We start from the raw sequence: 12,367 nt of genomic DNA, 5'->3' as shown, positions 1-12,367 counted from the left end.
CACCAAGGTGAGCCCGGGCTAGGACCAGGTAGAGACAAATCACATGGTGTAAACGGCAATGGGAGCACCATAATAGGATAATCATGGGACCCGGGGAAAAAAAGAAAAAAAAAAAAAAAAAACCCCGGAAATCAGTGAACCCATGATAACAAATGCCAGAAAGCTCTCTTATTCTGATTGCCAGCTCTAACAAGGTCCATACGTGATGTAGACAAAACGGAGGTCTGCCATTCACTGAAGGAGGGTGGAGTCGGGTCTTTCCACTTCTTGCAGATCTCCCTTCTTGCCAACAGCACCGCGTAGAACACCAATTTTTTGGCTGCAAGTTGTACTCCTTCCAAGACCCCGAAAATCGCTAGAGATAAGTCAATATTAACATGGACCCCCAATGAAATGGTTAGAGTATTACTGATAGCTGCCCAGTATGGCTGTAAAGTGGGGCAGTCAAAAAACATATGGGTGTCCGAAGCAGCCAGAAGACCACACCTTGAGCACGCAATAGAGTTGCCCTCGGAGAATTTAGATAATCTAAGGGGAGAATAATATGCCCGATGCAAAGTAAACAAATGGTTCCTGCGTAGCCAAGATGGCTTCACTATGGTGTATAAAAGGTCGAATGATACTGACCAGAGTTCTTGTGCTTTGGGACCAGAAATTAAAGGGCTCCACAGCAGGTCCGGCAAATTAAAGACGCCATCCGTTTCTTCCAATAATAGTCGATACCACTGTGAAGTCTCTTTCTTACCCAAGGGGTTGTTAACCAGATTATTTATAAGTGGGCTACATCCTCCAAGTAGGAACCTATTTCTTCCGAGGGGTTGAGTTTTATAGGCCTGAGTCCAGCTATGCATTTGAAAGTATTTAAACCTTGAGAGGTTAGGGCCAATCTTAGCCTGCAGCTGTTCCCATGCAAGCAACTCCCCTTCAAAAAAGAGATCTCCCCAGACCTCTAGGCCTGCATCTCTTATAGGTGCCGCTAAGATATCTCCGAGCCAGTCAGGGTTTTCAGGTAGCCCCCATAACGGAGTCTTATCACAATAGTAGCCTTGTTTAATAGATCTAGTGACTTCGGCCCACAACTTTGCCAAACCCTGTAATACTTTCAGTTTAATTTTTTTAAAGTACTTGGGGTTGCCAAATTTAAATAAAAAGGCAGATTGGCTAACTTTTTCCCCTTCTAGCATGGCTGAAAACATCCGCCCCACCCCGTAGTCATAAGGTAATTTTAACAACATACGGGAATGAGTTAACTGAAAAGCCCAAGCATATAGTTTCAAGTCAGGGGCAGCCAGGCCCCCTTTGTCCCTTCGCCTCCTAAGCTTTATCCAAGAAATCCTTGCCTGTTTATTATTCCAGATGAAAGATGTTATATCTGACTGTAACTTAACTAAACAAGAGAAATCAAAATGCAGGGGAATGGTAGAAAACGAAAAAGAAACTTTAGGAAGAATCGACATTTTAATTAAGTTAACCCTCCCAATTAGAGATAGTGGAATACAAGACCATGAAAGCAATAACCTGCGACACTCTTTAGCTACTGCTGTTAGGTTAACTTGACCAATTTTCCCTATGTCCTTCCCAATATGTAAGCCCAAATACCTCATCGAAGAGCCTGCTTGTAGATCCCTAGCTTGCCCGTCATCATTCCAGACAAGCATCTCGGTTTTGGCATCATTTATTTCGTAACCGGAAACCTGGCCAAATAGATGGGCTAACTTTAACACCAAAGGGAGTGCGGTGGCAACATCCGAAGTAAGAATAAGCACATCATCGGCATAAAGGGCTACTTTCCTTTCCCAACCTTTATATGAGAAAGGTTTGATGTTGACCTCCTCCCTCAGTTGTTGCGCAAAGGGTTCGATGTAAAAATCGAACAGTAAGGGGGAAAGTGGGCAGCCCTGCCGAGTCCCCCTAGTAATAGTGACTGGGTCGGATAACTCTCCATTGACCAACAGACGTGCAACTGGGCTATGATATAACAAGCTTATAACCCTGCGAAACCCAGCCCCCACGCCAAACTTAGCCAAGGCTCCCGACAGGTATGACCAATTGACTCTGTCAAAAGCCTTGGTCGCGTCCAACGTGAGGGCGGCCAAGGGGAGGGCACGGGTCGATGCTATATCTATGGCACCTATTAAATCGTAGGTTAGCTCGTATAGTTGTCGCCCTTTAACAAAGCCCTTTTGGTCAGAGTGGAGGACCGAAGGCGCAATCACAGCCAACCTTGATGCTAAAATAGTGGTAAAGATCTTATAATCCACATTGAGTATTGAAATTGGCCTATAAGATCCACAAGCGGTCTTTGGCTTCCCTGGTTTCAGAATAAGTGTAATAGAGGCATTATCCCATGAGGCTGGGGGGAGCTGCCCTTCCAATAAGATTTGATTGAAAAGAATAGTGAGGAATGGGACTAATTCTATTTCAAGGGCTCTATAGATTTCTGCCGGCAAGCCATCCGGCCCAGCCGCCTTCCCCTTCTTACTGCTTTTAATGGCGGATCTTACCTCTTCCTCAGTGATGGCTTTATCTAAGAGAAGAGATTGATCGGCCGATAGCGAAGGAAGATTAATGTCTTTCAACCAGCCCTCAATAGAATCTATCGAGATCTCCTTATCCTCCTTATAGATCACCTGAAAGTAATCTCTGAAGGCACCCCTAATATCCTCATCAGAGTGTAAGGTATTGTTATCTACCATTATTGCAGCAATGTTATTCCGAACCAGATCCGTTTTGATCTTCCAAGCCAGTAGTTTCCCAGCGCCCTCGCTATATTCAAAGTGGGCCAACTTACTTGCTTCCCATCTTTGTTGAAGTCGAAGATTTAATATCGAACTCAGACTACCCTTCAAGGCTAGTAGTTGACTGTGAAGATTGGACGGATCTGATCCGGGAGCCACATAGTTGGTATCTATGTCTTGTTGTATTTGACATATCTGAGCTTCAATGGAGGTAACTTCTTCTCTATGTAGCTTCCTGCGGTATGAGACTTTCCCCATAATAACCCCTCTCAAGAAGGCTTTAAAGGAATCCCAAATTATTCTAGTCGTGGCTGAACCTCTATTGGAGTTCAAAAAATTCTGGGTTTCAGATTTAAGAAATGCGATATCCTCATGAGATGAAAGAAGAGAGCGGTCAAAAGACCAAGACGTGGAGCACTTCTTAATCGGTCTAGCCAGTTCCATTACTACGGCCGCATGGTCAGACAAATGTAATGGGAGGTAGCTGATAGCCTTTACGGAATCTACCAGTCTCAGACTTATTAGGATGAAATCAATTCTGGACTGGTGGTGGTATTTAAAATTCCGAAAAGAAACCCCTTGTTGTTGTCCCGACCTCATTCTCCAGATATCAACATAACCATATTGTTTCATAGCGCTTTGCAGCAAGGCCCTAGATTTGGAGAAGACGGCAGAACGATTATTAGCCGATTTATCCAGTAAAGGGTCCAATACGATGTTAAAATCGCCTGCCAGAATAATCGGATCAGGGAAGGAAAGCAGATGTGAAAAAATTGACTCAAGAGTAGAGGGGTCATCCTGATTCGGACCATAATATCCTACAATTGTGTTTAGCATACCAGACATAACCACTGACGCTATGGCCCATCTGCCACCTGAGTCAACCGCCTGTGATATCAGCCTAGCTTTGGCTCCCTTTTTAAATATAATTGAGACCCCTCTTGTGTTAGTTGTTTGGGTTGTTGAAACTGCAAAGTCTATCCACCCAAATTTCTTAAGAAAGGCAAGCATTTCGGCATGTGTTAAATGTGTCTCCTGGAGCACAATGACCTGCGTATCCAAGTCCCGTAAATATTGCATAATTCTATTAGCTCTGGGCTTGGTACGGAGGCCATTTACATTCCAAGAGACATACCCCACACTACCCATACTCAAAAAAAAAAGCTAAGGAAGGCAAAGATTTCCATTGTTGCATTAATACTTGGCACAATATCTGCCAACCTCCATCTTCCATAATACTACTTCGAACAATGAGGAACATTTTAAAGTTTTGCCAACACCCCCCCCTTCTAACCCCGTGCATCCCCTGAAACCCCCCACCCCCCCCCATGGAAAACCCTTGTGTTATCTAACCGGCCCATAGTCCGGAAGATAGCACCCCTTGAAACAAGCTCCCGTCAGAAAAACCCCCACCCATCCCCCAGAAGAAAATACATGCCAGAAAAGTATAAAACATAGAGAGGTGAAGTCCCCACCCAATATACAAATAAGAACGAGGTCACCTAGACCTCTTTTAAACAATTAACTAAGCCAACCTAAACCTAGACCAAGAAGAAGAGAGAGATTTAATCAATATGGATAAGTGGCAATGGCCTAAAGTGAGGTAAGGAGCGTAGATCTATGTATAATAGTGATACAACATCTGGTAGGCAGATTTGTAGGAACCCCCAACACTATCACAGAAAATACGCAATCTAATTGTGTTCTTTCCCTAATGTTATCAAAAGCTCATCAGCTGCCTGTACAGTTCTAATATTATACATCCGATTATTATGCATAACTTTGATGGCTGCCGGAAACGTGAGCTGAGCCGTTGCTCCGACCTTCCTAAAGGCATCCAGACGCCTCCCGAGCTCCCACTGTTTTTCCAATGTTATTCTAGAGAGATCAGACCTAACTAAAAAAGTGTAGCCTGCCCCGGCGAGAGACTTTTGTTTTAATGCCAGGTTAAGAATCTGTTCCTTCAGTACATACGTGTGGAAATTAACGAGAATTTTACGCGGCTTTGATCTTTGGGGGTTACGCCGAAAGGGGTCCCTGTGGACTCGCTGTATGTCCATGGCTAACTCCTCCACAGAGTGCTCTAAGCCCAGGGAAACCTTTAACAGGCCCGAGATGAACTGCTTTATGTCTGGGCCCTCGGTTCCTTCTGGAATATTAAGCGATCTATTTATTGAACTCATTAATTTACTTGAAGATACAAATTAATATAGCATTTTCGAATTTCCGACGAGATACATTCCTACACCGCATCTCTGAAAAACAACATATTGCAGGATAAAATAACTGTACTTGTCAACCTCTGCATTTATTTGAATTAATATTCTATTTCTTCTTTTCCAGGCTTGCTAATGTTTGCTATTGCGCATATCCTGTACTCCGCAGCGTTTGGCATGAAGCCTCTGAATCTAAAAGCTGGTGTAGTGATGGGCCTCATCTCAGGATTCCTCTACATTCTCTTGTACTCCTACCTCTCCGGTCCCTTCACCTACCTGGTCGGTGTGTACACCGCATTGATTGCCTTCATGGGCTGGCGTGCCGTGGCCGGCATTCAGCTCTGCAATGACCTTTGGACCTGGACCAAGCTCTCTGCCTTCATCGGTGCTGTGCTCTTTATAGTTTCGGATCTCACCATCGCAGTGAACAAGTTTTGCTTCCCGGTGCCCCGGTCCCGTGTCATCATCATGGTCACGTATTATGCAGCCCAGATGCTCATCGCATTGTCTGCCATTGAGAGCAGTGATGAAGATGAGTTCAAGAGGCTCAAGTAGGCCGGTGGTCTTCTGGTTTTATAGTATTGGACATGAGCATTGGTGCTCGCCCCGGATGGATAACTCTCGTTGCTTCAGTGCATTGTAAATTGACATTTGGCTTCTTTGAAGCACCACTTTTCCTGCCGGATTGCCCTTCAGCACTGTTCACGTCAGTGTTTGTGGTAAACATACGAGCACTCGGTCTGTACATACTAGAGTTATCTGCCTGAATGCATCTATACATTTTGCCTTCTTCAGAACTTTTGGAGTTTTCTTAAATATTACATTATATTTGTTAACCTGAAGTTGGCGCTGGGTGTCAGAGAAGGCTTTATTCTAGATGAACTGAGAACGTGCAGACTATGGTCCGGCCTGAGGTAGAGTCTATATAGCACTTGACTCGCCAACAGTGGCAACATTTCACATTTCGCAAGCAAACTATTCTTTAATGTAAAAGACCGCAGTCAAGACAAGGGTGTCCAGGAGAAGGCATTCGTTCTGACCATCACTGGTGGTCAAAGTGTGTGCCAAACGTTGTAGGTCTTAATCTCAGGGCCATTTTTTCTTACATCTGTTCTTTTCTGTAGAAAACACGAACAACACTCCGTTTCTATCAGACTTTTTTCTGATTATTGTTGATTTAAAAATCATATGTGTGGGTTTTTGTTTAAGAGGAAGGGACCAAGGCTAATGAAGCTCTCGGGTTGTCCCTGTTTGCACACTAAGGTAGTTTTTGCTCACACTTAGAAATACATTTGCATGGTTTAATTTAAAGAATTATTGTCTTTCCCACTAGCCTTAGGCTAATAAACAAAATATTTCAAGGCCAGTAAAAACTTGACAAACTAAAAAACTTTGATCAAATGGACGTTTTTCTTATGTGCTGTTAAAAAGTGTGAGTCAAGTTAGAATATACGAGTATCCTTCTTTCCTTTGTGGTTTTCAATTTTCCCAGCATTGCTATAATACATTGTGTATCTACTAGAACCAGAGCACTGAGGCCTTCAGAACCAGAGTTCAGGCATACTGTACTTTATTCATCGGTACATTTTGCACTTTCATTCATCTAGTGTTGATGCCTAGGAGGTTTCTCAGTATCAAGATTTATGGGATTAAATGTAATCCAGTCAACCACTTACATTTGCAAGCTTTTGTATGGAAATTATTTTAAGTATACTTGGCAAGAGTAGTTTATGATATAGGGAATTTTGGTAGCGAGTTTTGCATTACTCAGGCCGTAATTCAGATCAAGCAAACACTAGCACTGATGGTAAATCAGTATGATATGGTGACCACATCACCGACTGTATTTATGTATGTGATGTGGTGTATCCAATTCCCACTAGCCATATGTCTAATTCATGCAAGCCATCTCAAGTAGCACTACTTGCATACATATTGAGAATCTAGATATGCTGGAAACTACATATATGGATGCTGAGTCCGGACTGCCCTAGTCCGGTTCATTGTTGGAGCATTGCTTATACGAATCACTCAATTTGTAGTGCTTCTTATCATGTTCCTTGAGCAGCTGCCACATTTCACACAGATACCTCCATTCATTCAAATTGGGCATTGATGCATATTTCCAATGTAGCTCACAAAAGCAGTCACTGTACCAAATCTTCCAAAATAAACTACATTCCTTTGAAACATGAATTTTCAGTATCCCTGGACCGTGCTGGTTCACTGGAGTAAAAATCAGTTTCCAACTTAAAAAAAATGATTTCGTTTTTGGCAAATAATAATTTGTAAGTGCTACAGTGGTCCCCATGGTAACATACAATCACTCAGTGCAAATAACATTGCCATAGTTATAATTAAGTCTAATTTTGTAAATGTATGCATGCAGCCCAAGGGATTATCCGAAAGCCTGTGTGTGTTAACAATTCTAAACAAACAAATCCAGGTGTAGGCTTAGGTGAGGGCCATATATGTATTTGAAAGTTGGGCAAAGTAACAGTGATAGGTGCCCAGCCAACTCATTGCTGAATATGTGGGTGTAAGCCATGGGTGGGGTGGGGGGGGGGGGGGGGGAAATTTGGGTTTGATGTGAATTGCTATTGTAGGATCCCCAGAGGCTGGGACCGCAAGACCTGTACCCATGTCCACCTGTGGGATGCTATTGGGCGGGTAAGTCTGCTTCTGTGAAGCTGTTAAACGCCGCCAAACATTGCTCCACCAGAGCCTTTCTTCAGATTCCCCCGTACTCCTCACAGCGCAAAGCAGCTTCCTCGGCCATTGCCCAGTTTTTCTACTCTTTTTTTTTCCCAAAGATTATGGGGCGGGCAATCTGGGGACTTCCAATGTAGCGCAGTGTCCCTAGGGGCTAAGCCCAGTGCCAGATCTAGAAACCTGTTGCTCACCTTGAGACAATTGCTTCTGCTGAGTAAAGTGCTTGTCTTTGCGATGTTCTGCCTGGCTTTACTGTTAGCCCTGTCCGAAAGCTAGTGATGTCTGAGCAATGCCATACCATGTACGCGAAGTCTGCATTAACTTCCGCACATCGAGGGCTGCCTAGGTTAGAGGCACCCATCATAATTTTCAGCTTTTGTGAGGTGAGATTTGGTGTGTAAATAATTAAACTGTTTGAATTTGAAACCGTGTTCTGGGATAGTGTGTGCTCGGGTCTTTTCCCACTTCTTTCCTTGGAACTGTCGCCCTATAATGGTCTTCCATCAGGCACATAAGTGCGGCAGGCCGTCTAGTAGTATGGCCACCATTGTTTTGTACAGCCAAGAGATTAGGTGAAAACCACCCTCCGATGTCAGCATGACCTGCAGTTGGTCATGTGTAGGGGGTTCCGAGTTAATGTTCTCGATCACATGCTGCACAGCTTGTATTAGATACAGATACTTTATATTTTAAGAGGTGCTGCACTGGGGATGAAACCATTCTGGTACTCATGTATCAGTGTTGGTAGAGGGGGCTGTAGTCGAGCAGCCACTATCTTGTTGAGAATTTTATAATTAAACATGGACAGGGGTATAGGACGCAATATCAAGCTCATTGTTGAAGGTTTAAGAATAGAAACGATTGCCTCCCTGTTGGTGTGTGGTAAGTGCCCCATTTCAAAAGCCTCCTTGAACATTTCCGTTGGCCGAATCAAGTATGGATGAGCATGTATGATAGAACTCCACTGGAAGGCCATCTGAGGCTGAGCCCCTCATCCTACCCCTTACCAATTCCTAAAAAGCACCCCTAATTTCAGGCTCAGTGATGGGACCTCCCAGAGTCTATTCTGGGAGTGTTGCCCTGGAGAGGAAAGCTGCAATAGTGCTCTCATGTGTCAGGTTGCATGCCCTGTAAGCTCTGTGTAATACTGGTTAAATGTTTTATGTATGTCCAGTTGAGCATAGACCATCCCCCCTGAAAGGTCAGTGACCTGCGTGATAGGACGTATCGTTCCTCTGAGCGTATCACCCATCAAATGAGCCTCCCTGCTTTCCTCTCCATGGGCTGTGAACATATACTCATGCCCATTCAGTATGCAGTCTTTTTTTAACATAGTTGTGTGGGACTTCTTAACCTCTATGAATCTAGGGTGAGCCTGTGTATGCCCCAGCCCTGCCACCTCCAGATTATGGATATCGTCTTTGAGTCAAGCGAGGTCCCAGTGGAGGGATGTACGGACTCCAACTAATTGACTTAAGCAGTGTGCCCTCACCACCACCTTGAAGAGATCCCATTCAATGTTGCCATTGGACACTTTATGCCAGTTAGTCGGAAAATATTCCGCAATCCGGTCTTCAAGAGGGTCCCTGAGCATGGGTTGTTAGAGGTAGGGGGGTCTGGGAGTCTCCAGGTGGGTATGAGTGAGCCCTGTCCATTCCAGTGTATGCATGTGAGCGGCAGGTTGTGATCTGATAAAGTCAGAGCCAGGTAGTCCTTATGCACAAGTAGTACTGCAACTTGAGGGAAGTATACTATTTTATCTAAGTAAACACAGAGGTTGTGACTTGGCAAATTGAACGAGTGTTTCTTAGCCTCACATTTTTTAGTCACCAGGGATCACTCAGGTCGCAGTTGTGATTCCAATGCAGAGTCCGTACACCGCTCAGTCGAAACCCCCTGTGCCAAAGCATTGGAAGTGGTTGCAATATCAATGGCAGCTGCTCTCTTATTTGCTGATTGCAAAATGGAGGGTCTGCAGCTCGATCTGAACCACATTTCCTCTGCCTGCACAGTTTCAGAAGCAGCTGTCTTCTCCAGTCTAACGTATCGGGGGAGTCCTGTCTTGGAGAGGTGCTCTCCACTTGGCTCAGGTGTACATCATGGGGTGGTAGGCAGCAACCCAACCCTCTCAGGGTGTCTCTCCTTGGGTATCTCTTAGTGACCTGGATTGGTCCATCATAGCACCAGGATCAATAGGCAAGCTTGTTGGGGCGGGTTCACAGGTTTCCTGTGGTCCACTGGCACTCTGCAGTGCAATATATGCTGGGGGGGGGCAGGGCCTCCTTGCACCAGACTCTCTCTTTTAGCAGTCATGGAGTTAGCGGCTCTGCCCCAGATTATTAGGCCTAGGGTTCCCCTAAGATCTCTGTGTTTGAGCAATGCCATCAGTGGGTTGTCCCCCAGCTCATTTGGCTTTCAGTGCGACACCAGCACTCAGTTACCAGCAGTCAGTGTTGCAACTGCATGGAACTCAAGAGTCCTGATCCCCTGTTCAGGCAGGCACAGCAGATGCCATGTGGCAGCATCCCTTGCGTGCCTGCCCACCCACCTTTCAGCGGTACATCTGCCAATATTACCCCCACTGCGGCCTCAAAAAACCGTCCGGTCGAGGCTTCTCAGGAGTCACATGTGTGGGGGGAACACTCGCCAAACTTCTTCTTAGCTACCCCAGTAGCCAGTTAGGACCGACAGGGGAGGAGGACCACCCCTTTAACACTGAGGCAACCTCTTTGGCCCCCAGAACAGTACCTACACTCATCGGGCGGCATCAGTGCTGATCTAGTCACGCACTAGGCAGCAACCTTCAGTGCTCCACAGGCTTCTCTTCCATAGGGCCTCACAGTCCATGGCCTGTACTCTTTCTCTTCACCATCCTTCCACCACTGCCCTCTTAATGCCAACAGACCCACTTATCTCCTTCACATGGACTGGTACGCTGCTGTTGTCCACGCACCACACCAGTGTCTGCTTTGACTGCCAGATGGGGGTGGGCAGGGGTCACTCAACTGATCACTATCTATAGTGCCTTCGTTGGCCCAAGGACCTCTCTCAGGACTGGTCCTCACCCTGGGTCCACGGGGGCCCACGCATGGTCTACCTCTGCCCTGCTTGGCTGAAGGCCAGGCTGCAGCCTCCACTCTGTCACAGGGGGCCACGCCCATGCAAGACCGCACATCCCATGATCACCTCCTTGTTATGTCACCGCACCTGCTGCCATGCCAGGGGCGCTCCATTGTTTCCTCTGGGATAGTTTGGTAGTTTGGAAATCAGGGCCACATTCTCAGAGCTCAGGCAAGTTTGGCCATCTTGGTCCGCTTCAAGTCACACATGCCACACACCCCTTCGCCCCTAAGTATCAGTTTCCAACTAAGCATTCTTTTCGTTCAACCTATTTGGATACCGTACACGAGCAACTTGAACCAATTGGAGTGGTATACTCCACTCAGCCAGTACTAATTCTTAATGAAATGCAACCAAAACCCTTCACTATCCACTCATTAATGTGTCAGTTTGCTCCATGAGGTAGAGATGCCATTTAAATCCAGGAGCACAGAGATCACATGACCATTCTTCACCATTGTGTCTTCTCTTAAGAGATTTTCACCATAGTTACGCAATCTATGGATTGATCTACATTGACATCTCTTCAAAGATTGTCACTGCAGATTTAAAAACTCTAGTACTTAACTCCGACCAGGCAATGCCCCGTATCATTCTTGCATATGAAAGCATTACGTTTCTGACCCATTAAGCTTTCTCAATCTGAACTTGCCTTGCATTTAACCAAATAAAGCGTCCCAAATTAAGATGCTTTCATTTGGTAGATGTGTCTTAAATTTAAATCAGCAAAAGCATTTGCAACAAATAAGAAGGAAATTAAAAGTAAAGAGAATTAAAAGTATCAAGAAAGTGAAAAACACAGAACTTGAACTCCCAATCACCATTTATTCCTCCAAAATAAAAAGCCCCTTCCCGCACCTCATCCTTTTTTTAGTTTGTCTTACCTTTAGACCCACCATGGCGGCCGTGTGTAGAGCTGCGGCTGCCTGCCCTATTTTTAAAAACCAGCAAGAAAGAAAATCATCAAAGCTATAACAGGTGGTTGAGCACTGAGAGGCATGCATTCTTCCTCTTCAAGCATCGTTGAGCGAGTGCCAGAGCTACGGTAGTGGTGGGTCACACACAGTTGTCTGTGGCGATCAAAAAAGGTGTCTGACTGGGCCAAAGTGTCTGGGTGCTGACCCTTCTGGATCAGAGATGGCAGAGTGGTCTTTTGGTTATGCTGCTTCCATGAAGGGAGTAGTGAGGCTCTCCCAGTGGATCTAAAGCCAGGAAGGAGACCAAGAAGACACTTCTAAGGAGGCTTTATTTAATCTATTTCTGAAGCTAGCTGTTCTTTTATTTTGTTGGTTGAGTATGGCAATGCTTGATTGTTGCACTGCTTAGACATGCCTTCTTCACTACTGCATATTCTCAGCTACTGAATTTTATTTTGAGCTGTGGTTGCCACTCCATTTAGTATTTCTTCAGTAATGGAGGGGAAGAGTAGAGCCAAGAGAAGGCATATCTCATCTATCTTCTTGGAGGAGTAGCTTATTTCAGCAAAAGAAAGAAGATCTACAGGCTCTCCAGAATTCACCCCTAATGCCCCTGCATAAATTGTGGCTGTTGAGGTGCAGGACATTTTAGAAGCTGCAGTAG

At 45.1% G+C, this 12,367-nt stretch overlaps 1 protein-coding gene across 1 annotated transcript in view; it reads left to right on the top strand.

Moving 5' to 3' along the window:
• TMEM86A (transmembrane protein 86A) overlaps nucleotides 1-7,144 on the top strand; it is a 103,942-nt gene extending 96,798 nt beyond the window's left edge. Inside the window, exon 3 of the mRNA XM_085644724.1 lies at nucleotides 5,082-7,144. Coding sequence (XP_085500850.1) covers nucleotides 5,082-5,509 — 428 coding nt within the window. The 3' untranslated portion in view covers nucleotides 5,510-7,144. The remainder of the gene's footprint in view (nucleotides 1-5,081) is intronic.
• Nucleotides 7,145-12,367: the final 5,223 nt, after the last annotated feature.

Source organism: Triturus cristatus, chromosome 3_1, assembly GCF_964204655.1.
Source record: "Triturus cristatus chromosome 3_1, aTriCri1.1, whole genome shotgun sequence".
In the NCBI taxonomy this organism is placed as follows: Eukaryota; Metazoa; Chordata; class Amphibia; order Caudata; family Salamandridae; genus Triturus; species Triturus cristatus.
The sequence above is the reverse complement of the archived record's forward strand: the minus strand, read 5'-3'. Positions and strand labels throughout refer to the sequence as shown.